Source organism: Scomber japonicus, chromosome 20 (assembly GCF_027409825.1).
Source record: "Scomber japonicus isolate fScoJap1 chromosome 20, fScoJap1.pri, whole genome shotgun sequence".
Taxonomy (NCBI): domain Eukaryota; kingdom Metazoa; phylum Chordata; class Actinopteri; order Scombriformes; family Scombridae; genus Scomber; species Scomber japonicus.
The window spans coordinates 13,898,913-13,926,092 of NC_070597.1; the positions used below are offsets into that span (position 1 = coordinate 13,898,913).

The 27,180-nt window shown below is 37.7% G+C and overlaps 3 protein-coding genes across 3 annotated transcripts; 2 read left to right on the forward strand and 1 right to left on the reverse strand.

Annotated features, from left to right (window-relative positions):
• Positions 1 to 2,068: 2,068 nt before the first annotated feature.
• On the forward strand, positions 2,069 to 11,465 carry casp7 (caspase 7, apoptosis-related cysteine peptidase). The gene is made up of 6 exons (XM_053340753.1): positions 2,069 to 2,178; positions 5,895 to 6,046; positions 6,151 to 6,279; positions 7,324 to 7,499; positions 7,871 to 8,009; positions 8,157 to 11,465. Exons 1-6 carry the CDS (start codon positions 2,069 to 2,071, stop codon positions 8,381 to 8,383), a joined length of 933 nt encoding a protein of 310 aa, XP_053196728.1. The 3' UTR covers positions 8,384 to 11,465.
• Positions 11,466 to 12,320: 855 nt separating this feature from the next.
• On the reverse strand, positions 12,321 to 15,450 carry si:ch211-28p3.4 (E3 ubiquitin-protein ligase TRIM39). Its single transcript, XM_053341058.1, has 6 exons — positions 15,433 to 15,450; positions 15,207 to 15,302; positions 14,021 to 14,254; positions 13,872 to 13,891; positions 13,081 to 13,223; positions 12,321 to 12,898 (listed from the first exon to the last, which is right to left on the reverse strand). The coding sequence occupies exons 1-6, from the start codon at positions 15,448 to 15,450 to the stop codon at positions 12,321 to 12,323; spliced, it is 1,089 nt and encodes a 362-aa protein (XP_053197033.1).
• Positions 15,451 to 17,972: 2,522 nt separating this feature from the next.
• LOC128381108 (pleckstrin homology domain-containing family S member 1-like) lies at positions 17,973 to 26,220 on the forward strand. Its single transcript, XM_053341059.1, has 14 exons — positions 17,973 to 17,997; positions 18,434 to 18,528; positions 18,633 to 18,751; positions 18,948 to 19,082; positions 20,167 to 20,242; positions 20,373 to 20,402; positions 20,826 to 20,879; positions 21,567 to 21,650; positions 21,773 to 21,856; positions 22,472 to 22,542; positions 23,866 to 23,985; positions 24,734 to 24,829; positions 25,937 to 26,063; positions 26,149 to 26,220. The coding sequence occupies exons 1-14, from the start codon at positions 17,973 to 17,975 to the stop codon at positions 26,218 to 26,220; spliced, it is 1,188 nt and encodes a 395-aa protein (XP_053197034.1).
• The last annotated feature ends 960 nt before the right edge of the window (positions 26,221 to 27,180 follow it).

The window sequence follows — 27,180 nt, forward strand, 5'->3', positions numbered from 1 at the left end:
GCTGAGTCCAGCTGTCTGTCTGCAGGAGGAGAGAGCTTGAGAGCTGGAGGGACAAAGAGTGACAGAGAGTTCAGATGTCACTGCATATGTGTAATGATCCTGAGTTGGACTACTAGTTCAACTTTAGGCACCTTGGTATGGCACTCAAAAGTAAATAGCACAGTGTAATAGATGGTGTAACAGCTATAGATAGACAGATGATCATTGCATATTATCAGCACAAATAATCACAATATGTATAAGAATCAACATTATCATAATATTGTCACATAGGGTTGTAACTAACCATTATTTTCTTTACTGATCAACCTGACATAATTTTTCGATTAATCAATTTGTCAGAATGTCAGAAAATAGCAAAACAAATTAAAAGTAATAATTTCTTAAGGCCCAAGCTGACATCTTCAAATGTCTTGTTTTGTCCAATCAACAGTACAACATCCAAAGATATTGTTTAGTTTGTTGTCATAATGACACATAAAAACTTCATATTTGAGAAGCCTCAGGCAGCATTATTTTTCCTTAAAAAATGAATAAAATAAGTATTCAATTATTAAAATAGTCATGAATGATGAATCAACTTATTATTACAGCTGCCAACAAGTCAAAGTGGTAGGTACTTTATATACAAGTAGTGCAAGAGAGAATAAAAATGATGCTGGAATATTGAACTGCTTGGGCATTCATACATCCTGTATTTTGTAAGAAAAATAACATGGTTTGAGATATCACATCATCAAATTATGGCTGAATGAATGTTAAGAAGTGTGACGGCAATTCTATCTTATCAAATAAAACAATAATATTTTTCTCTTGGTGTATGGTTCAGTGACTTCCATGATTTTGGTTGTCAGCCAACAATGAGGATATGATATACAGTATTTTGATATTTTATTTATGTGTGTAGGTTTAATTTTACACATATTCAAAAGTACAGGCTACATTTTTTTTTTTACAGCTGTTTCTTGTACCTGACATGTTGGATTAGACAGACTGTGACTGGTCTTTACATGTTAATACACATAGTCATATATACAGTATTCAGTTGAGTAAAAGTAGCAATACAGGAATGTAAAAATACTCCTTTACAAGCCAAAGTCCTGTATGAAAAATACTACTGAAGTTAATGTACATTAACAGCAAAATGTACTTAAAGTATTAAAGGAAAGTAGTGGTTTGGTCGCTCTGACTGATATATTAGTATATATGACATCATGAGATTACTATCAGTGAAGCATCAGTGTGTCAGCATGTTACCGTTGTAGCTGCTGGAGGTAGTTTCAACTACCTGATACATTAATCTGAAATGTAGCCATGACTACAAAAATTAACTAAAGTAACAGTATTTCCCTCTGAAAAGTAGTGGAGTGGAAATTGAACAATAGCATCAAATAGAAATACTCGAACTAGAAGAGAGCATTAAATATAGGTATTAAGTACCTCGATAGTGTACCTAAGTAGACCACAGTACCTGAATAAATATAGTGAGTAACTCTCCACCTGTGTATACTGTCTATGAAGTTTGGCTGCTGTATAAAGTGTTTGAGCAGACCTGAGTGACGCACGGCTGTGACGTAGAGACGCAGCCCAGACAACCAAGCTGAGCGTACTTTCGTTTTCTGAAGATTTTTAAGGAATAGAAAGTCGGTATAAAACAAACTGCGGAGAAGAAAAACCGACACACGCTCAATTTTTGTGCAGTCAACCAAGCTGACTTAAAGATAACACACGAATAACAAAGTGTAAGTTCATGCTAACGTAGCCGTTGATAAGTTTTAACCGTTTGTTAGCGTTATAGCGAAAGTTGGCATAAATATGTTTTATGCTAATCAGGCAAAAAGCTAACTAGGTTGAAGTGATTATTTAAATAGCTAATTAGTATAGCTCATAGCTTATTATAACTGTGGCTGTTTATTATTATTTTAAACCTTTTGAGTAGTTTTGATGTTAGCAGTGATGGGCAATAAGGAAATGAAAATGAAGTCGACGTTCGTGAAACTGGAGTTGTTAAATATAAGTTAATGTACAGTAAACTATGAGATGAAATGCAGTATATGTGTTGATGCAGATGGCTGGAGAACCTGCAAACCCAACTGAACTTGGAGATGAAGAGGGGAAGTTGAGTGGAGACGAAATAGACGCCAAACCTGACCGCAGAGGGAGATTTCTACTGTTTGGGTGACTTCCTCTTTTATCCATTAACCTATAAACCCACATAAATAAAATAAATAAATGAACATAGTTTGGACCATAATGAATTAAATTCACTTAACATTCACTTTAATAGATTATGTATAGGACTCTGCATGAAGCTTTCACTTCCATTATTACTCCTTCCTAGGTTATCAGTAGTCTATGAGAGTTGGGTTGTTTCAGTACTAGAGTTATAATGCAGCAGGATTATTATCCTTTATTAAACTACTACTCATTTGTGGACTAATATGTGCCTTTTTAGCTTGTTGATATGTTGCAGGTCTTGCAGAAAGGCCTTGCGTAACCTGAAAGGCATGACTAGACTATTTTGTGGTCGCAGTCCTGTTCCTTTTTCTTCAGAATGTGGTTCTTTTTGAAATGTCTATGTAGATTGTTTTGTTTTTTGCTCTGGCCTGTCCCTCAGTAGTTACTCATCTTTAGTGGCAGTGGTGCTGAGCAAGCAAGGCGTATTTGTTATCACCCCCCTGGTTGTTCCTGTGCTAGTAACTTTTTAAATTCTACTTAATGTAGAAAGAAAAATATGCTTTTGTGGTAAATTAGTAATGTTTCTAAGGTATTGATTTCACATTTTCCTTATAAATGTAGAAATTATTTTTCAATGGTTGTACGTCACCAAATATCTAAACACATAGCATTCAAAGTTAGCCCCTTCTCCCTGGCTCAACAAGCGTGAACGTAAGCAGCAGTGGTATAAGCTATAACATGAATTGTGAGTGTCCACACCTCCACAACCCTGCAGGAAGGTACTGCATTGCCAGATTTTGTGTGAATGCAGAGCTTCATCGTGTCCGCTGTGGCCTCATTGCGCTGCGCGAGTGTAGCTCAGCCCCCCCCCCCCAAGCAGATACATAGACTTGCAGCTCATATACAGCTATTTCACAGAGACAGAGAGCAGAGCGGAGCAGAGGAGAAAGACGGAGACAGCAATGTAACCTGGTCACTACACTAAAAGTTCCAACCTCACTCCCTATTGGCTGAGGGCTACACACCCACTGCCCAAAAATTGACACCGTCACACACTTCTAGTTGGTCATACTGTAAGTGATGATTGAGAGTCATTACTTTTGTTTATATGTTGTTTTTTAGGAAAATTCTGTATAGTATACCTTTAATGTGTGCAACAGCTTTTATAGAAGAATAGAAAACACCAATATTCTGAGAATAGGAATTTACCAGAGGTGTATTCAGAAGATAATGTATTCTTTAAGCATGGAGGTAGCATATTTCCTGTTAGCACCCGACTACTTAAACTATTAAAAATTAAAAAACTCTATCCTTGATTTGACCCAACAACCCAGTTTTGTATCTAATTCGTGTAATGGGGCAAATCATGATCAAAGGCCAAAATCATGGATGATATTAAATTCAGTGTGAGTGACACAAAAAAAGTTGATAGCATAGAACTGCATCACTGACATTACATGAGCGTTACAGAGAGTAGCCTCTGTTTATTCCAGTCTGACTCACAAGGTGGCACTACAAACCTTTATAGTGGAGCAAGTTTCTCCCAGACACTGATAATCAAACACTAAGTCTGTGTGTTCTGTGTGGCATTTTGACTTTTATCCCAAACTGCCAGGATAACAGTGTACCTCAATTTTTTAAAAATAAAGCTAGTTTCTAAAAACACAACAACAACAAAAAAAGAAAAAGAAAAAAACATAAAACAACAAAATTAGGCATTTCGGGTTTTGATTTATAAGAATAAAAGTGCCTTTGAAATATGCTGAATTATTTGAAGTTAATACATGACGAGTGTATTTGAGAAGTAAGTTAATGTTTAAATGACGTATACCATATCTGCATAGTCGCTTAGTCATGGCTACCTAACAGGAAATGTGTGTGCCATATTTAGAAATATTACATGAAACTGACACCAGCTTATCTACAGTACTTCAGTGGCGTCCTTCAGAGGAAGAAGGCATGACCAACCAATAGATCAACATGTGAGGCCTGTTGAGTCATGCTTATCTGTGAGTCATATAGATGATAATACCTGTCTCTTAGTCTACATTTCTTGATTTTTGTTTTAAACTAAAGAAATTACTGATAACGTGTATGTTCTTAGTCATTTGTAGTAGAGCTTAGACGATTATTTGATTAATCAAAGATTAAGATGTTTAGCAAAGTGGTTGCTTTTTGTCTTCCTTCTTGTGCCTCTTATGTAAAGGCTGAGATGGTTAGGCACTCACAGTATGTATGTTGGTACAGGTGGATTATGTGCCTGTCAGCAGAGGAGCAACTTGTTGCCCTGTCTGACCTCAGCAGGGAGCGAGGCACAGGGGCCATGTGTGAATAGGCCTTTAGAAATCACTGGTGTGGTGGCAAGGCTGCTGACTCAGGGGGCTCACAGTGCGCCGCCCCTGTCCTCAGCACCCGCTGGCCCAGTCAGGTCTCCATCCAGTACAGAGAGCATGTCAGTATCCTAGTACACAGCCAAAAATTAAGCTGCCAGGTCTGGAGAAACGTACTCTTTTGGGGGAAAAAAAGAAACGAGACAAAACCAACGCATTTCAGATGCAGAGTGGCGTAGCGCTTAATGACGAACCCAGGTAAGTCCGACACAGCCGCCTCATATTCCTCTTCTCCCTCCTCCTACCTGCTCCTCTTTCTGGCATGCCCAGCCCACAGCAAAAGAGTTGCAGCTCTTTGCCCACCCTCACGCAATTGTTTGGTAGGGTATGTTGGCACAGTTTGGAGGTGGGAGGGAGGCGTCAAAAGTTCTGGATCACATGTTTATTCGAATATGGCTGGGCCGCCTGTGAGTGTGTTTGCATGAGGTGGCTGGTGCGCGTTGCTGTGTATTGTTCGCGTGCTTGAGTAACCTGATGACTAGGCTCTTCTGGAACAAGCCTGGATTTTGTAAGCCCCCAATGGGCCAGTGTTGGCTAAGCTATCTGGATGGATCTTTTCAAGAATGGAAATATGACAGGTCTGTGAGAATTGCCACTCGTGGAAGATTTCCTCTCGCTCAATCTACATTGATACGCTACTGAGTTTTTTTTTATATCTTAGCTTTACAAAAATGTTCTAGTTTTCTCTTTAACCAGACGGTGGATTACTGCGACCAAATTTGGCCGGGAAGTTAATGCCTTATTTGAAAATGTATGTACACTTTAGGTTCTGAGTAAGTGGTTCATAGTGTTTTCAGTTTCATGTGAGTTTTTCTTGTCTTATAGTAACCTTTATTTGTAGAAACAGTTTGGGCTTAAAAGTGATTGTAATGTTCTGTAAGAGTCCAGGAAATTTTTTTGAAAACTTTTGGCTTCCAAGACGCTCTCATGTTGGGTAAGAGTCAAGTTTAATAGCGCTTATGGACCTTGTTGAAGATAAGCACTTATTCACCTTTTGCATCACAGAAGTTAGGTTTGTTGGGTTAAAATTCATTTTTTGAAATGGCTCCTATGTTTATTTTAGTTATTTTCATTCGTATAACTATTCTTTTGGGGTTTTATTTTATTTTGTGTTATTGTGGTGTAAAAGAAGTAACAGTAGTAATAATATTACTATAGATGTGTTCATTAGTATTGTATATTTTTCCAATGATCAGCTTATCTTAAGAAATGTTATGCATAGTAATAAATATTGTTGGAGTGTAGTGATTAATTTCAATTTTTAACAATGCTATCATCATCAGTGTTAACTCTCCTCAATGTTCTTTTTCTCTCTGACTCCGCTAGTAAGAAGAATAAGGATGGCCAGACGCGGGAGCAGGACTACTCTTCTGAAAGCCATTACAGAATTGTTTCACCAACATTCCAGTATAAGATGAGCCACCAACGAGTGGGAAAGTGCATCATCATCAATAATAAAAACTTTGATGAAAAGACAGGTACAGCAAACATGTTTCATACACATTGTACATCTCCTATTTCAATGTCAACGCTCAGTATTATTGCATAAAGAGTGTGTATTCTAAGCAGATTGTCTTCACAGGGATGAATGTACGCAATGGGACGGACCGAGACGCGGGTGAGCTGTTCAAGTGTTTCAAGAGCCTGGGCTTTGACGTCTTCATCTACAATGATCAGACATGTGAGAAGATGGAGCGTCTTCTCAAAGAGGGTGAGTAGTGAAGTCTTCTGCTATTCCGCTTTGGTGCCCAAATCATTTTTTACTTTTTACTTTTTCTCTTAAATTGGACAAAATACATAACAATGCTGAATTGACTGGATTCCTGGTTAAGGTGATACCTAAATTATGAAAATGTGAAAAGATTTGGATTTTCAGGTACTGGCAGCACAGATGTCCCCTGACTTTGCAAGTTAATAGTTTTAAAGTATATAACAGATCATTAATTATACATACATTACAGTACAGTTACCTGCCTTAAATTCACATTTAAGAAACTTAATGACTCCATTATGTGTGTTTCTGTAAACCCCTGGGTAAAACAGCAGGTGGTGCTGTTGTAAAAGTAATTTCATACACTACTGAAGTTGTTACCCATCTTGGAAAAGGTTCAACTTTTGGTATCATCAATCAGACTTGCAGGTCGACTGGCCAGATTTCATCATGTCAAAATGTCTGCTAGTACACAAAAGCTGTAAAAATCTAATGGACATATTGTGATGAAGTTTAATGAGCACAGTTGTGTTCTCTTGAGGATGAATGCTTTCCTCTCGTGTAGCCCGCTGGCTAAAATGTCAACTTTGCACACAAAACAACTCATCGTCTTAAATGGCAGCAGGAAGATTGCAGTGCAATTAGCTCAGCACTTTCATGCTCCTTGGGAGACAAATACCATTGTGTGTTAGGGTCTAGCAATATGCTGAGTCGCAACATTTGATTACAAGTTTATAAAATTGTAACCTAATTGAAATTGAAATACACAAAAGTCATTTATATATAAAAAGAACCTTACATTTTAAATCTTTTTATGGTGTTGCAAGATTCGTCCAAGGAAACACTGATATTTCAACAGTAACATTATAGATATTTAATGTCACATCCACAACCGCGACAACATATTCTTCAAGTATCGGAAATGAGTAAAGGGCTTAATAGGTTCCAGACTGGATAACGTTACTGAGATCATTAATTAATTTATTAATCTAAAGTTTAATGAGGCCTAAGAGCTGAGTGTTTGTCTGTGTGTGTATGGGTCAGCCTCGGAGGAAGACCATAGTGACAGCTCGTGTTTCGCCTGTATCCTGCTAAGCCACGGTGAGGAAGGCATGATCTACGGCACAGACGGAGCCATGCCAATCAAGTCCATGACCTCGCTGTTCAGGGGGGACATGTGCAAAAGCTTAGTCGGAAAGCCAAAACTCTTCTTCATCCAGGTATGCAATTCTGAAGACTTCATTTTTTACAAATGAGAGTGTGATGAGAAAAATATGGTGTGATATGGTGGTTGTGAAGTAACAATAATGTTACAGTTGTATGACAGGTTGCAGTGTTCACCACTTTTGACCCAAGTAGTTAACAGAGGGGTTTAATTTAGTTAAGAAAGTAACTGTAGATGTAACAGTGTGGAGTAGATAGATTGATATGACTTTCAGTGGCTCCCCAAAAGGACGGTGGATAATAATTGTTTAAAAAGTGTTTCCTAAACCAGCTTTTAAAAACAGTTAATTTTTAATTGCTTCACCAGGTCATCGTTGAGAATGCTACTCAGGATCACAATGAAATGTCATTTCATTTACTTCACCAGGCTTGTCGGGGTTCTGAATTTGATGATGGTATACAGACAGATTCGGGTCCGCCAAACGATACCCTGGAGACTGATGCTAATCCAAGACATAAGATCCCTGTAGAGGCAGATTTCCTCTTTGCCTACTCCACTGTGCCAGGTAAATAAGTTTGAATTGAAGTTTTAAAGTAAATATTTTTACTGGCAAATGTATGAACGCTTGAAGTGAGAGTATTTTAAGAATTTTTAACATCTATACTGGGATATCAGTTAGCAGTTTCATTGCTGATCCATGATGACTTTGCAGGGTATTACTCATGGAGGAACCCTGGGCGTGGCTCCTGGTTTGTCCAGGCGCTCTGCAATGTCCTCAACGAGTTTGGCAAGCAGCTGGAAATAATGCAGATCCTGACACGTGTCAACTACATGGTGGCCACCAGCTTTGAGTCCTGGTCTGAAGACCCACGCTTCAGTGAGAAGAAGCAGATTCCATGCGTGGTCTCTATGCTGACGAAAGAACTGTATTTTAACTGACCGCCACTCTGACTGACTGTACTGTATGACACCACAGACTGACCGACTGACTGACTGGACCGACCAGACTGACTGTATCAGGCACCGACTTAGCGGCCAAAGCATTCAGGGATGATTCAGGCCCAGCAGGACACTGCACATTTAGAGCACGTATGACATTTTGCATGTGTAGCTGGGCCTGAAAATGAGCACTCCGTGAGAAGAGAAAAACATTTACAGTGACACTCCGCGTTCATGTGTTGATGGTGAAACTTCCTCTTCAGGTTATTCTTCAGAATAATGGCGTCACATTGATCTGATCTTTGTCGACAGGCACTGTGAAATATCCATGTTATTCTACCAACCCAGAAAATTTGCTGCCAGTTTTTTGTGGGTTTGGGGAATCATATCTGAATATGTGTTTCACCATTTTCCAGCATTTGAAACAGATGTTGAAAGGAACTGTACCTAGTGGACAGGACTGTTCAAGGCAAAGCTTGCTTTCATTGTCTGGATCAGGGTTTCTGATTGACTGAGAGTAATCTCTCCAGAAACACATAATGAACCCATCAAAGGCAGTCCTATGTCCTTTGTACAGTGTACAATACAATAACTAACTACTAACCAAAATTAAATTAGAAAACAAAGGACAGTTAAATGTTTTAAATGAATTGTTTGACAATTTGAAAAATGTGCTTATTACCTTTATTGCAGAGTTCGAGAAGATTGATGCCACTTTCATGTTTGTACAGTAAATATGAATCTAAAGTCAGCAGCTCATTAGCTTAGCTTAGCAAAAAGACTGGAAACAGGGAAACAACTAGCCTGGCAATTTCCGGGGGTTACAAAATCTGCCTTCCAGCACTTCTAAAAGCTCACTAATCAACATGTTATATCGTATATTTATACTTATATTTGATCTGGACAAAACCTTACAGCAAGTTGTGGATTTGATGTGATAATTAGTAAGGTTTAGAGGTGTGTTTCCAGTCTTTGTGCTACACTGTTGGTTGTAGCTCCATATCCCTTAATGCATGAGAGTTACCTTAAATCTTTTCTTTCCAACTCAGGGGAAATAAGCGTACTTCCAAAAATGTCAAACTATTCTTTTAAAAGCCTTTGTGAATGAATGCTGTCCTTATGTTTTATCTCAGGTCAGTCTATAGAAATCTCTACTAGGAAACAAATTAGAGTGATTACGAATCCTATGTTTGCCATATGAGAAATGAGGGACCTGCTTTGATTAACAGCCCTGTCTGATGTGGAGGCAAAAACAAAAAACGCATCTGGAAAATGGATCAGATCATTTTCAGCTATCTGTGTTTTAATGTTTTCAGCTGTCAATCGTCCAGAAAAGAGGCAAAAGAAAAAGACAACACTCCTCTGAGCACAAACTTCATGATGCTCTTGCCAAAGGCGCAGTGTTTCAGCCTTCCTAGCAAGTTTAAGTTGGTAGCAGCATGCTGGCATCCTCAGGTTCTTTAATGTCCCATGAAGTGGGTAAATGTAATGTTAAAGAATTTCATATATGTATGGCTAGGAAGGTCCAATCTTTTGCTGTGTAATGCTTAGTTCTATGAGATCTTGGGTCAAGTGCATAGTATATAGTCCACCTCCATAAAAGCAACGATCATTTGCAAACTTTGCCAGTTTTCTCAGCGTGATGTTGACAACTTCACTCGCTTGTTGTTCAAGCCTGCATAAGTGAAGTTCATGTAATTGCATATGATCAAAACTACGCATTTGTCTTATTAATAGTCAGGGTCCAACAAATCAGTTTTATGAATTTCCCTTTTTTTAATCCTTAAATTAAGACATTCCTCTTCACAACTGTATCTTTAGCAAAGAATATGATACAGATTTTAGGATTTTTACTCCAGATAGAAAACTTGAGAATGTCTAAAGCTGTGTCATACATTTGGGAAATATCATTATGTAAAGCTGGACGGGAGCCCAAAGCACAAATGCCACATCATTTCACTGTATATTAGTGTTGTACATTGTCACACTTTAACACACACTACACTGTAACACACAGTAACAGGTAATAAGCAATGTCTTCCTACTTAATTTAAAAATTGAGCTTTGATTTCGATTAAAGTAAAAACAAAAAACAATTAGATTGCTTTGATTTATTATTTTTAAACATATTGCCAACTATTTCTTAAAATAACATTGTATTATTTAGTGAATGATTTATTGTCATTGAGTTATTTGATAAAAACTAACAATATATTTTTTCAAATGAAAGACATTTGCCATTTTGTCATTACAGCTTACATAAAGTTTGTTCTTCAGATACGCTGTGTCATTGTCCTTAAGTGTGTCAATCACAGAGGCAGCTATTACTGGTGGTGACAAGTCTGAACATACACAATCCACATGTCTACAATACACACTCTCACTGTTGCTGCAATGTTTTTACATTATTCACATGACTGCATGCGTCAGGAACTTTGGGGAAAAGTTCAGCAATAGCTTTAATTTGTCATTTTCCCCTTTTCACTATTTGTATTTTTTATCAGTCACTTTTTTATTTCATAGCACACTTATATAATATTTATTGGAGCCAGAGGTGTGATCAATACTGGCATTTCCCATTTTAACCAGTGCACTTGTCCAATACAGACACAACTCTCGAATCCTCTCGACACATGGATCTCTGATCAGTGATGTGGTGCCCAACCTGTGCTGAAAGTAGTGTTTGCTCCACTTGTTTTGGAATGGAATTGAAGGAGGGAAAAAATTATTTTTAGAGGGTAAAATTTTAAATGCTTTCCGGTGTTAAATGCTGTTGTCCTCAGGAATATATTTGAAAAGATTTGGAAAAATGAATGAATGCATTAAATAGAAAGTATAATCTGGCCCAATTTTTCATTTTGGGGCAATAATACCTTGTTTAAATAATTTCGAAACAGAGGAATGCTTATGTAAACATTTTATTGTATTAAACATAAAGAATTTATTGTGTAATGAGTTGTGTAATTCTTTTTATCACCTCCCCTAGCATATATGTGATCAAAGATCACATTGAAAGGCTGATATGATGCTTGACATGGTAAATGAATACACTGAATATTACTATCAAATATTGAAGACATTAAAAATGTAATAAAAATGTTTTTGAACGAAACCCTGAAGTCATACTCACTATTGTTTTATATTTTCATCTGTCCATGTTTCTAATGACAATAGACAATAAACATCTTTAGCTTTCTGTTCAAACATAAAAGGTAAGGCTTGTGATATTTTATATATTTTAATTGAATCTGTTAACAGGTTTCGCCTTGTTGTCAAAGCCTGATATAGATGATTCCTCTGTGCTATGAGTCCATAAAAACTATTAAAAACACATGTATGAGCCACAGTGTTGCAATGGGTGACAGGTTTATTCAATACTAAGAACATGATCTCAGATACACTGTTTTGTTGCCATAAATACTGGCAAGCACTCCAAGTGTGTATTAGTCTGCAACAGAAAATAGTCCCTAACAAATACAGTATTTACTTCTGTTTGAGTAATGTTTGCAAAAAGGTACAGTGCCCACCTTTTTGTAAAACTTACTTAATCTGTTTAAGAAAATTAAACAACATATTTTTGACCTGTTTTTTTAGATCAATGTCTTCAGTAGGAATCAAAGGTCTGAGATGTTAAAAAGTATTGAGAGATGTACTATCATATCATCAGTTGAGGAAATAACCATTTAGCCAGAACACAATGAGCAGCTTTGGCATGTCCACTGTGAAGAAAAGCATGAATTACTGAAAATGACTGGTGAATCTAAAGTAGAGATACTCTCCAGCTATTCCTGTAAATATATTTAGACTAGCCTGACACGCACTGTTTCACAAGTCAGGAATGTTTGATCAGGCAGCTGATGCGCATAACCCGTAGCCCAACACATTCCTGACAATCTCTGCTCCTTCCATTCTACCCTGAACGCATTCCTGCCCCACCTCAAAGAACAGGATCTGATCGGGAAGCATCACAAATCTTTAGGGACTTCCAGTTTGTGCCTTCATTGTCGTGGCCAGGACATACGGCTTGATACAGGGCATCAGTGAATGTCCCAGTGCAGAAGCAGTGGAGGGGGGTCATGGTATCAGCTCCTAGAAAGCACACTAAGCCCCCAGGGAAGCTGCAGAATACCCCAATGCGAGTGAACTGTCTTCCTGCCAGCAGGGGCAGCTCATACTGAACACCACCATGCCAGGCTGTGTAGTCTCCATTAAAGTATTCCACACACCAAGACTCCCTGCCACGGCCGAGCCAGCAGACCTCCTCTCGGCCCGTGCGTGGGATGCTCGGGTAGGTGAGACCCAGTTCCCAGTAGGTCTTCTCACTCACATCCACCTCCCAGTAATGGTAGCCCTTGTTGAAGCCTTGCTGACTGATTACATTTAGGGTGGTGTCAAAGCGAGCGGGTGTCTCTGGGACATCCTGCCAGGTGTCCGTGTAGGTGGCTGAGTCACCATTTGAAGAGATAATCAGCTTGGGGTGGGCAGTGTCGGCATTGAGGACAACATCTGCAGCATCTGCAGAACACACAACAAATCAGTCCAGTGTTTTGTACATAAGATAGTGCAGATAAGTTGTCACGTTCTTCCTACAACTGAGACAGATTTGATAACAGTGGCATGGTAATTGTAACCTTTGAGAAAGCCTGGAGCAAGATTCCTTCATATTTCAATCTACCTGTCGTTCTAGGTTAACTCACAGCTCTGAAACAGTTTCTTGGTGACTGGGATCTGGGATCTGATGAACAACAGCAAGTTGATGGTTATACTCAGAAGCTGTGCATTCTTGAACTCATCTATGTGAATCAGGTCAGGGTCAGTCAACTTCAGTGTCTCAGAAATTCTGATTTCAAACAAAAGAAAAAGACAGAGAACAATGAAAGGTTGATTGTCAAGCTTTTCTTTTTTTTTCTTTTTTTAGAAACAATAACAAATCTATTTTAGACCACAAGTATAAACACATAATCAAATACAAATAAAACATGGAAGAACTAGGACCATATTAAAGTTGACATTAACAAATAGTAATCATAGTAATAGTGCTTTACATTTATAAAACAAACATTACCAAAAAGTATGTAAGGAAGTATCTTAGAATGATTATTGGATTTAATTTGGTACTCTTGGTATAAGCATGATGTCACATGTTTGCCTCAAGTTTTGTCTACACAGTGTTTAATAGTGTGTAAATAAGTTCCTGAGACAAACAAGGAAGTGTGGTTGATTAAAATAACATGCATTTTCAGTAAGTGAGACACAAACAACTGGCGGTAAATAAACAAATCCAGATACCAGGTAAATTACGCATCTTCTCCGTCATTGAATTGCACTGGTTTTTCCCGTTTGTCAAAAGAGAAAAAATGGTTTGTAATTTGTTGTAATGTCTTGTAGCCACTGAGTTAGTTTCCTATATGTGCCTCATTTAGCAAATTTAACTATGCACACAATTATGTAGCAGAGAAGACTGTTACATTCTGTCATGTAAACATACCTTTTTGCAGTTTCAGCATTCTGTAGAAGGTATAAAAACAATATATTTATAGCATTAAGAATTTGACACAAAAAGTAAAATAGACTGTACATGCCCCATAAATTGGAAATGGCATCGCAATGAAATCAGCATTTTGGATTTGTATTCACCTGGCCGTGAACTTCTTGTGCGTCCTTTTTCACCTGGGCACTGATGTTGGCCAGTTCCTGGTCCAGCTCCTGGGTGAGCTGGTAGCAGTCCTCTATCCTATCCTCCACTAACTTCTCTGTGGCATCGTGCTCCGCGTCCAGCTGGGTCAGTGTGATCCGAAGATCCTCATCCAGAACCCGCTTCATATCCTCATATCTCTTTTTGATTTTCTCTTTCAGATCGTTGGTCTTTTTCTGCGGTACCATGGGGGGTAAGGAGGAACAGAACAAATACAGTTTTAGTATTTTTCATCTCAAATAGTCAAAAGCATAGCCATGCATTTGGCTATTTTATTTGATATTGACCAACCCTTGATATTGATCCCGTTGGGATGTGTTTTTGATAGTGTTAATAACACCTGATATAACCACCTTTGAACACAGTATGATAATTAGGACCATATGCAACACTTCCCGTATCTAAAAAAATATTCTTTTATACAGAACAGAGAGCAATAAATGACAGCAAAGCACATTTATGGGAGACATGCCCCTTTGATTGTAGAGCACAGAAAAATGGCACACTAGGACCACTGCCACAATACAAAAAGAAAAAGAAGTGTGTTTCAGAATAAAAAACTAATTTAACCTTGAAATGAATTTCCTACCGCAGCACAAGGGCAGACTCCATGTTCCTCTGCTGTCAGCAAAAATAAAAAACGATGAGACTATGTGGGCACTTGATCACTTAACTCTATGGGGAAAAAAGCCCACAAATCACATCACACTAGGTGACAAAGCATGCATCATGATTTTAGGGTACATAACAATGACTTTGGTGACTCTTGCACCCTTGGCTTGTTTTCGAACATGAGCTTCACTTCACTGACACTTGCACACCATGGACAAATGTTCCTGTTTGCTGTTTTGAAACCCCTAAATGATTCAGAGTGTTCCCACATCAACCATGATTGACTTTAACAATATCTCTGACTTTTAAGAGGTATAGAGACACATCACAAGACATCACAAAGTCAATATTTCCATCATGTGGCACCACCTTGTGTGATTTTGCAGGTGTTTACTATTAGCTTGCAGGCTAGTAAATAAAAGGAGGTGAGAAATAATCAACTAACGACTGACTGGATGCAATCTGTATTGTATCGTATTTCTACTCATAACAGAGTAAGAAATATAACAGACTTACTGTTATCTCCACCTGCTTTGCTGCTAGCTTCTTCATTCTGTGGGCAATGGCAGCTCTTTGTTTCTTCAGGTGCTGCTGATTTTTGAAAAGCGTTTCCTTAGAAATACACAGAGGCAGGAAAACAAAAATCAATCAAGAACTGCAGATAAAAGGAACTGCAAGGGTAGCAGGTCAATATTGTCATTGACATGTCTTCTGAAAAAGAAACCAAAGTTGAAATGCTTACTTCATTTGTGGCCTTCATTCCTACCTTACTGTTCATTTTCTGTACAGTAGTGCGGATAAAACTCCACTAACCACCAGAGACAAGACGACCACGAGGGCTTTTATAGGTCTGTCATTGATGTGACAGCCTGGTCGTAGGGGAGGGTCAGGGACAGGGTGTCCACCTGTCAACTCCAAAGTTCTGATGCTCTGGTAAACACGTGCAGAAGGTGAATCTGAACTGTAGCAGGACTGTAATGCAGATATTTAAACTGCTGTTCAGTGTCCTACTAAACAAGAAGCCCAAGAGCTTTATTTATACTGACCTGACAATGACCTTGATGTAAGTATGTGAGTGTTTGTGTTCTTGTGGCCTTTATGAGAGTGCTTTTACACAAATCTATCAAGTAGACAGTGTAATGAATCGCATCTTCACCCTGAGAAAGTTAAATTAAGTCTCAGACACTGCCTGTTTAAAATGTTTTCCATAACCAATGACCTTTAACATGCATAGCACAAATGAGCCATCCATATGTACAAGCAGGGAGATGTCAAATCTGACAAAAGCAGCTGCTGGATTGATGTCCCTCTGCGTAATGGTTAACAGCGCTAAAGTCACATTTTAGTCATGCCCACGTCACAGTACGTGCACAGAATATCTCCTGAAATCTGACTGACCCGTCTCTTCCTCCCTTTTATCCTGACATATTTTTCATCAGATGACATAGAAAAACTGGCACAGCAAAGCAAGGCCATATACCTCCTTCTCAGAGTTACATCGACCGTGATCTCTCAGACTGACATGCCATTTTGTGAGATAAATTTAAGATCAGGGATAGACGAACAAGCCACTTTCGAGAGAAATTTGCTTGTCATTTTAGATTATGGACTACACATGACAGTGACTCTGCTGATAAATCAACCTTGAATCAGTGCAAGAGTTTTATCGTCTGCATTTCACCTTGGAAATGTCTCCTCTCTTACTATTTACTTACTACTGCCCTCTCCTCTACTTCTACCAGACATGTTTGTGTTTTTCAGGTCTTTACTCTTCTTCACCTATATGCTGGGTTTGCCATAGTGCATCTGCCTCTGACACAAGAAACCCTTGAATGTCAGCGTTGCTATAAACACATCACCACACATTGTTTAGGGTCTTTCACAGAGGTGTTCATTATATTTTACGGCCATTTTTGAGGTTGTTGTCCACACCAGCGGACTTGGACTTGTGTCCAATGTGAATGCTCTTTTGTAGTCACACTGGTGGTGTGGGTGTAGAATGGTATCATATGGTATCATATGTTTGTCGGTTAATGGGCCTACCACCTGTCAGACTTAAATATCTTAATCATTTGGATTGGATTTGCTTGAAATGTACAAACATCCAAGGTGCTGAGCTGGTATCATAGTCTTAAAGTCCTGTTAATGTGTTTGTCCATCATTGGTGTGCATTAGTACATTTGCCAAGGCTGATTAGATTTATATAAATAAATTGATTATTATTAATGAGTATTCACAAACGGTTACTTAGTTGTTTACTGGTTTTCAAAACTGGTGCAACCAACTTAACCCATTATGACTCACTTATTTTGTCCACACTTAAAGTAAACTATACAGTCATCAGTATTCATGAGATATCTACATAAGAAATCTGATGTTAAAAAGTTGACTTTTTTTTTTTATCTGCAGAGCTCTTCAATGTGGTGCCTTAAATTTTCATTGGCTTGTTGGACCTCAGCCAATCTAACTTTAAAACAATCCATGCCAGTAACACTGAAGACTTGTGTGCATGCATTTAGAAAAAAAGTTTTTTTCACTTATCATTTTGAAAAAGTGTCATATGAACACAGGGGTTAAATACATCATCCTTCAGTTGAATCATGAAAACACAGCGGTTTAAGGTCTAACCGCTGTGTTATCCCATACAAACCACTGAAGCAAAGAACCAGAAACTCAAGTTCTGAGTATACTGTAACTATCTTGCTATTGTTTGCCAGCTATAAGGAAATGTTCAGCCTCCTCACTCAGCAGTGCTTGTTGTCAAAGAGAGAGAGGTACACAGGATTTCTATACAGGTGCTCCACAGGTAAGTGTTTCTCCAGTATTTTCACTGATTATGTGTTGAAATGATTAGTTTTTCCTGTTTAATTGCTCTGTGATATAAAATTTAACATGCATCCACTAGCCAACACTTGATTGGTTCTGGTTTAGACAAGTGTTTAATTGTGTAAATGTTAATGGTGTGGAACAAATTCTTGAGTTACAACAATAGAGATACTGTATTTTCATATGTGTGTGTTTCAATTAAAGACAGTTATGCCTCTTCAGGGAACTGTCTAAATCATAACATTTTCTATTTTTCCCCCATTATATTTACATCTTCTGTTTGTTAACAAAGCTCTATTTCATGCTCTACTTTCGTGTAGGCGTGACGTGTCTACTGTTAAATCCTACATCGTTTGTTAAAAGGTTAACTATTTCCCCATGCATATTTTTATGCTGTTTTGAAGAGACATAGACTGTTAAACTCTTGTGTTATTTTTGTTTAGGTGTGGTGTCACAATGAGCAAGAACCAGAAGAGCCCAGGTGTTGTGTCACATCTGTTTTAATGTTTCATTTGGGTGTTTATTTACTGGTATTTTGTAGCTATTTACAGTGTAGACAACTTGCTTTTATGGCTTGTCTTGTTAAAAAAGATTCATTTGACTAGGAAACCTGGAATATGCTAATGTACTAACATAATGCATGTTAACACAGTCAACTGTTTGGATTATAGCCACTTACTGATGTCCTTTGTTTTATCTACTACACCAATCAAAAGTTTAGACACGCTTTCCCAATCACTTACATGAGGAAGTGTGTCCAAACTTTTAACTGCTACTGTACTTTTTTTAATCTAGTTGGGTTTTTTTTTACTATTTCTCTATTCTCCCTCACCTACAGTGTTGGAAATAAATAGTTGTAGATTTCTACAGGTAAACCATTTAAGCAAAAGATCACAAAGCTTTTCATTTGCCCTCAGGCGAAGCGGTGTTCTACAAACCAGCCAAAGATGTGACAGAAATAAGATCTGGTTATCTGTTCAAGTCTCCTCCCTCAAAACGGTTGAAGACAGAGGTAACAGAGCTGGCACAATGAATGCTAGATATTGATCTTCATTTGGGTGCTTTTTTTTTTTTTTTTTTTTTTTTAATTCACTTTGTTTCATGTTTCTCCAACAGAAATCATGGAAGAAGAGATATTTTGTACTGTATAAAGTCAGTGAGCAACAACATCAACTCAAGTACTTCAGGGATCATGAGGAAATGGACAAGTCACTTGGAGGGATAGACTTATCACAGTATGTTATCAAAGAGCATATTTTTACCTTAGAACATAAAGAATAAAACATTGAAAACATGCTTTTCAGTTTTCCCCAAATCTATTTATTCCCCTTTCATTTTACTGAGTGATTTTTAATACTGTCCACCCAATGCATGAAACATTCCTCTTTACTGTACCACTTTAATAAGCATCTTTCTGTGTCCCTTTATCAGAATCTCCCTGCTATATGTGAACCCTCAGAACCACCAGAGATGGAGTTGGATCCAGAAGAGCTTTAAGTGCTCACCGTCCTGTGTACTCTACATCAGGGCTGCTGAGCGGGACTACTTCCTCGTCGGGGAGAGCAGGTTGGTTCAGGTGGTTTTTGCAGGTAGTCCAAAGCAGTGAGGAACTTCCATGCATTTTACTGCACCGTCATGTAAAAAGTCCCTACAATACATACCACACTGGAGACAGACACATAGGAATTTCTTTTCACTACTCTACTGTGTTAGGGATTTGTGGGAATGATGAGTGGCTGGATGAGCCACCAGCAACCTAAAATGTAAACCTAATTTTAATCATAAAACCTGTTGTAAATCATCTGTGGTATTTGATAACAGTTAATATGAAAAATGAATTTCAATCACTTTTTATTGTGTTCTAGCTTTATCAAATGTATATGGATTTTCCAAAAATGCAGTAGGGCTGCAACAAATGATTATTTTTATTATTAATTGATATATTAGTTGTTTGGTAAAAAAAAAAAGAAATAAAAAAAAAAAATTTCAATCACTGTTTCCCAAAGCCCTTGTAATGTCTTGTTTTATCCAGCAGTCCACAACCCAAAGATACGCAATTTACTTTCATAGAAGACTAAAGAAACCAGAAAATCCATTCATATTATATTAAATACATTTAAGAGACTGGAACCAGATAATTTTGGTATTTTTTCTGTAAAAATGACTATGTACAATGAAAATATTATCAGATTAGTAAACAAGTAATCTGATTGTTCCAGCTCTAAAATGCAAACATTGCAAATCTGTATTTTTTGAAAGAGACTGGTTTTCTATTTTATAATGGCAATGTGCAGTGCAGCTAAACGGTCAGTCAGTCAGCAATTCAGGCCACAGTTGGGTTGGCCAATCGCCCCCACAAGGCCCTCACTGACACTTTCATAGTGCCTCATAAAACACCCCCTGCCACCCTTTACACATTCTGCTATTCTGAGAGTTCCAACAATTGAAATGAAATTATGTTGTGGCTTTGTTTAGTAACAGTCAATCAGCTGATAATGGCTTTGGTTTCCACTCTGCTCACACCAAATTGTTGCTAAATGTCGCTTCTTTCCACATTATATTTGACTTTGGAATTGCATTTTGAATTTAATGTAATAGCCATAATTCATGTAGTCCAAAAATGATGTTCATTTGCCCTTCTTGCTTTTAGCGAGTACGTGGACGGCTGGTTCTCTGACATTTATAACGCCCTGATAAACAGGCCACATAAATTCGTCAGTCCAGAGGTACATTTAGACTTTAATTCTTTATCATATAACAACATAAGGAGATCAAGTATCTCTGTATCTGTCATGTTTGTTTACCAGCTGTGTTACTGTCGCTGACAATAATTATTTTGTATATTTTCTGCTAAAGGAAATGAAAAACGGACAGCAAACAATCGAGGTAAATATGAAGAAAATTTGTCCAGTGTTCCTCATCTGTGTTCACCACAATCATCATTAATTCTTCATTATGTTTCTTTCAAAAAGAAATACATTACACATGACTCACTGGCTGAAATGAAACCTAACAAGCTTCAGCCAATATCCAATAAATGAAGCTTTAAAGTTAATTTCCGATAGTTTAGAAACAGTAGTTTGACCCACATAAGTTAGTAAGTGGACCTTTAGGTAAGAGCTTATGTTAAATCCATTTACTCAAAATCCACAATAGCCTTTTTCCTCCGTTTTCACATCACTTTGGATGCTCAGTCTAAATTCTCAGTGTTCTTGATGATTCCTACAAATCTTCACCATATAGTTTTATTAGTCATCTATTAATTGTACTTATCCACCAGCTCTTTGACATTTCATTTTGCTTTGACAGGTTGTTTCAAACCCTCTGTTACGGAAAAAGAGTTCTGCTGTAGGGACTGACAAGGTTAGTTCATACTGTAATGTTGCAACCTGAGCTCTTCATTAATCTGGCTAACCTCTCTAAATGCATGCATCCTGTCAATCTGATACTACTCAGGCACATCAAGACTGCCCAAATCAGTCAGTCATGAACTTGCATTGTATGGATCTGAATGGATTGTTTCTGTGCAGGGAAAGACACACATGAAACACACGTTTGCTCACTCATTATGTCCAACTCATAATGACACTCAAACTACACAGAAACAAAACAATCTGTTGTTGCAATCTTCTTCTTCTTATGTCTGTTAGTCTAAAGCTAATTATCAACCCACATGAATTTATGGCAGTTTGATCACTGTTTTGTTATTTTGGTGAAATTCTGATCATTTTTAGTGAAATGCCCATACAAGAACTCTTACTGTTCTTTATCTCTTCTCACAGCAACATTATGCCTTTAGGTATATTATTAGGGTTGTTCTTAAATAGAAAAAAAATAACTTGGACATATATAAAAGTATAAACAATGGATTTGACACAAGTATATTAAGAGGAATGGGCTGAAAGCAACACACTGCACATTTTCATCAGGATTGTCTCATTTCTTTACAAACAAAACCTTCTGCTTTCAGAATAATGTCAAAGATAATCTAATCATTTAAATATTGAACATGTAGGTGCTTTAACTTGTCTGTGTTATTTTGTCTTTTAGGTAGCCCTTCAGCCAAAGATGAAAATACGGTCCATGTCTGATCCATCCCCAAACAGTTTGGGCATCAACACTGAAAAAGGAAAGGTATCTTCTCTTGACTCTTTTTCTAATTTGAAAACACAAATTGAATTGAAAGGATGACTCTTTAAGGCATTAGTTAGGTTAATCGGAAGTGGCTTTTCTTTTGCTTTCTGATTGACCGGCAGGATGAAGATCATGTGAGAAGACGAGCATCAGAGCCTGTGCATCCAATCTATGACTATCCAAGATCCTATTTAAGACAAACAAAAGTAAGGCTGCCACTGACGATTATTTTTTTGTATTTTTTTGATTATTATGTAATTGATAAATGTAACTCATAAATTGTGACGGACTGTAACTTATAGTGGTTGTTGCCTTTTTTTTGTTTTTTGATCTCCCCAAATGGCATGAATGAGGTCAGGGAAAATGGTGAGACAGATGGCTGGAGCAGGGGGGAGTCAGTGTGAGTTTCCTTCCTCATGTGTACATGTGTGACAGTGTATTGATTATTTTCATTGATAATTTACAGACAAAAAAATCACATTTATAATCACTAATTCACCTTCATTCTTCAAGTAACACATGCTTGAGTTGTGAGTTTGATTATTTGAGTATTTATCTTTTTTGCTTGCTTGCTCTGATGTGAATCTGTGCGTTTTGTAGATATGAAACCATGACAGAGCTTAAAGATGATGAACAGCTGGCTCACACAGTGTAAGTCTGATGTATAATGTGCCAGATAACTGAGAGAAAAAAATCCTTTAAATTGATAAATAATTGCTGATTATTACTGAAATTGATAGCAGTTAATTGTGCCAAATGCTTCCAGGGATTGTGAAGTCGAAGCACATACCACTGGGACTCTGTTGAGATCTGTCACTCAGGTCTATGACAAGCTGAAGACCCAGATTTCTCCACTACCCACATTCGATGAGGAGACAGGCGCTGAAGACAGGTAGATGTCAGATTCATCGCTGGGTCTTTTCCTCTTTTTGGGCTGTGTGTATTTTTGACTTTTCACTTTGTCTTCAGTGTCAGTACCCTTCCCTGTGCTCTTTGTGTAACGTGTTTAGTCAGTGCCCTAGATACCGAAATAGCTCTCTGATCGGAGGTAACCATGGCGTCATTGGCTCAAACATCTAGACTGACAACAACAAGGGTGTTATTTTTACAGCACAAAACTGTTGACACTCCAGGACTAAGAAGGATATAAGAAAGGCAGCACCTCAGAGCCTGTTAAGCAACTTATTGACTTGACTATTTGAAAAGAATCTTTTCCTCTTGTGAAAGAGCTCTTGAACACACTGCATGGCACTGATTATCGTCACTGATTCATACCCAACAAGCCATGAAATTGTGTGTGTGTCTATGACATCTTTACCTTTTATTTGACCGTGATGAGTGAAGATGCAGATAAGAAACACAAGCCTTTGTATAAGCTAAAATAGATAGCATGGGTGTATAACCTTTAGCTGTTATTTTTAGACTGTTGTCCCAAATGAAACACTCAGTAATTAGCTCCATGATGAGCTACATTGCTTGCTGCCGTCACAGTTGACTGCTTAGTTAAGACGTTAATCACATCCATAATGTAAAGTGTGTACATTTGATATCTCAAGGAGGGCAAGTCTTCAGCTAATCAGATTTAATCTTCCTGTTTAGATTGCATTAATCACCAGATACACCAGCTAGACAATCAGTTAACGACATCCTCGTTTCCTTTCCCAGCTGTTCCATGCCATCATTCCCTGTATGGAAAATACTCTGTTTGACTGAATTTGCTATCATAAAAAACTTTGTGTACATTTTGCACGTATCACACTGATATCTGAATGTGCTGTGCATACTGAAGAATATCTTCGCTCTATATTTGGCATTAGGGTCAAGAAACGTATTTCTAAAGTACCTTTTAATTAAGAGTCATCTTGCGCCTCCACAGTGATTTGGGAGTTGTTTGCTTCTCCCATGCTGCTTTTATTAACTATTTAAAAAATATAAAGACATCTGGTTGTCTTTTGTATAACTGAGACAAAATGTTATTGTACCTCTTTCAATACGGTCTTCTGTCCATCAAGGGTTTGCAAATGAGTCAGAATGTGTTATATGCATGTAAGTCATCCAGCCTGTGACTATTTTCCAACCATCTCTCCAAGCTGTCTCAAGCAGTGTTTTGTCATTTGTCAACCAAGAATACATCACTGACAACAAGATGAATGTAACTGAGATGTGTATCAAGATCTGATCTCATAATCCCCCATGCTATTACTTGTTTTTACAGAGAAGAAACACATCTTTCAGACTCCAGCAGCAGCTCCAGTGAAACCGGTGCCATCTCTCCTGTGGAGATGTCGGAAAGACCAAACGTGAAGAGACTGCAAAAAGAAAGCTCTACTGAGAGGTGACACATAAGTAATAGAATCATGAATTTAAAAAAAAAAATGTATATATAAAAAGTGTGAATTCAGGAGACTCTTTTGCAATAAAGGAACTGTAACTTTTATGTCTGCATTATATCAGCAGTAACAGGAACAATTCTGTGGGATGTGATGATAAACTGAAGCATGAACACTCGTTCAACATTTGCCCGACTTGTAAATAGCACAAACAGACATTTGAAACACACTGTGGCACTGTCTGTGCTGCTGCCAATCAAACTGCTTTGTCATGTTTATAGAGCACATATTAAAAAGGCACATTTATGCTTTGGCTACATTTAAGATGACTCAGTGAAATAGATAACCTGAAATGAATGCTGTGACCACAGACATGTTGCTTGACTGGTTTCAGTGGTTTCTGCAGGCTGGGAACTAATAGTGGAATCATGATACAATCATCACTACACATTAAACATTATTAACTCAGCTGCAATAATTTGAATGAGTGGTTCAAAGAAAATGTAGGTCATTACCTGTACAGACACTCGTGCCACTGTAATGAAGGAGGGAGATGATAAGCACACACTTTTGTAACATTATGAAAAACTTGAATCTGGAGGCTTCAAATGCCAGCAGTGTTTATACTAACACACCTGTTTGCTTTGAACGCTTGATCTTGAATGGGAAATGTCAGGATTGTTATATTTCTATACAACATAGATATACAGTACTATAAAATAAGATATTTTTGTCTTTTATTTTTCATTCAAGCCTTGACTTCATCAGCCCAGAGGAGAGAGACATTGAGGTGAAGCAGGCAGACTTGAAAAAACACCTGACACTAACAGAAGTGGATGGGAAACCAAGGTATCTTTTGTATAAGAAAGGAGGACCACTGACTTCATTATCAGTTCCTCGTTGTTAATTTCTCCATATCCATTAATATTGATATAAACACTTAAACTGTTCATGTCCCAGAAATTACACGCCCATATAGTGAAAAACACAGTTCACATCAGGCAATGCTGGCGATGATACTACACATCTTTATTGGCTGTTTTTGCATTGGAGCTCTGGCTCAAATGCAAATGCTGCTGCATTGCAGGAGCATGAACGTCTCTATCCTCTTTGTGGTGGATGATTCAGAAGCTGTATTGTGTGAAAATTTGGGATTTCTTTCCTATTGGTTTTTGTATTAATTAGTTTAATTGTGGAAAATCTGGATCCTCAATCCATTTGAAGATGAAGAAAACACAGGTTTACTTCTCAGCTGCTACATACATCCGTTTATAAATATAAATTTGGGCTTTTTCTCAAGTCAAACTCAGTTAAGTTGTTATAGACTGGATTTTAATATTAACTCAGTTGAGATTGTGTGTTTGGTTCAGGATTAACTTTTTGAAACCATTTAGAAACCTGTTAATAGATTTGATTCATCCATCAAGGCAGCAGTAACTGTAGGACTCTGAGCTGCTTTTAATAGATTTTAATAGAGTCAGAGTCTATGACATCAGACAGCAATCGCTATGTATTTAATGTGAACTGATTTACATCACCCGACTTTTCACATAGAGCAGGTCTATACTCTACTCTTTATTTTACAGAGGCCCAACTCGACTAAAATAGAAAGACAAGCATATGGCGAAAGCTGCAAGGAAAACTCCCCCTTAATGGGAAGAAACCTCAAGCAGAACCGGGCTCTAAGTCTGCAGCCATCTGCCTTAACCGGTTGGGTTGAGAGAGAAAGAAGGAGTGGGAGAGAGAAGACACAGAGTATCATGATAATATACTAATAGTATGCATAATAACAACAATAATGACATTAACAACAATAATAACAATAGACTTATGACTAATAATAATGACAGGTGTCGTAATAATAGTAAAGGTATAGTCTGATGAGGCCTCTTGATGTGAAGTGTTGAAACATCTTGTTTGTGTGTGTGTGTGTGTGTGTGTGTGTGTGTGTGTCAGTGTGTCTGGATGGACAGGTCAGCCATGTCTGTTCCACAAAGGAGATCAAATTCTGGCAATTAATGACTTGCACACCAGCAGTGTGGAGGAGTTTAACATGTACATCAGCAAATCACTCAAGAATGAGGTACGTTCATGAGGTGAAATGTCAAAACACAATCATGTAGTGGCGTTTTTAGTCCATTTGAGAGGCAAATTGTTTGTCTTTTCAGGTGAAAGTGACCATCCTGCGTCTACCTGGATGCCTGCCTCTGCATTCGACCAGCGGTCTTTGCAGTGACTGACCTTTAAACATGAGACAGCTACTTCTCTTACATGTCTCTGTGTCTTCAAATGACTTTTTGAGGACCTTCCTGCAGCATAGATGGTGGGTTTAAACCATGTATTGCCAGTTTCTATTGAATTGTCACTCCACCAGTTTACTCGATATAAACATTAAGACGAGTTTAAAGAGTTAAAAGTGAAGTTAAAAATTTAAAATGAAGGATATTAAAAGTTATCAATAATGTCTTACACTATATGTTAAAACATTAAATGCATTTTACGTGTGAAGTGCTTGCAGCATTAACAGTGACTTTCATGTATTTTCAACTGAGCATGAATGGGCTTAGTTAATTGTGTATTGTATTTACCATAAACTACATGAAGTTTGTTATCAAAAGTTGTACCAAGAAGGAAACAAAGGGAAATGCTTCACTGAAACATATTTCCTCATACCGCCAGTATGATGCCAAAAAAAGGTAATCTCATCATCACACAAGCTCTTTGAACCAGCACAAGCATGTCTATGAGATAAAATGCAGTGCAGACACATGAAGATGTGTCAACAAACCTACTGTGTGGCTTAAACAACTTTACACTGATTTATTTTTAATCAGAACATTTTTAGGCTTCAAGAACTCACAAAGTAGAAAACCAACAGAAACTTCTCAGATCTTTTCTCGACACTGAATCTCTAACGTGACTTCTATATGAACACTGTTTTTACTAATCAAGTGTAATCAAAGATGAAAGGAAGCAAAAGCATTTAATAAGTAGTTTATACTCTGAATATTTGTCTTTTATGATTCCAATACTGTGATTGTGTGTCAGAAAGATTGCTGTAAATATTTCAATCTTATTTGTATCTTACGACTATAACTTGAGCAGGAACATCTGAGTTGCATGACTAGTGTGCATGTTATCACCTAACAGTGCTGATTCATTTCCAGTGTGCTCAGTATGCTTGGTTAATCATTCTTGAG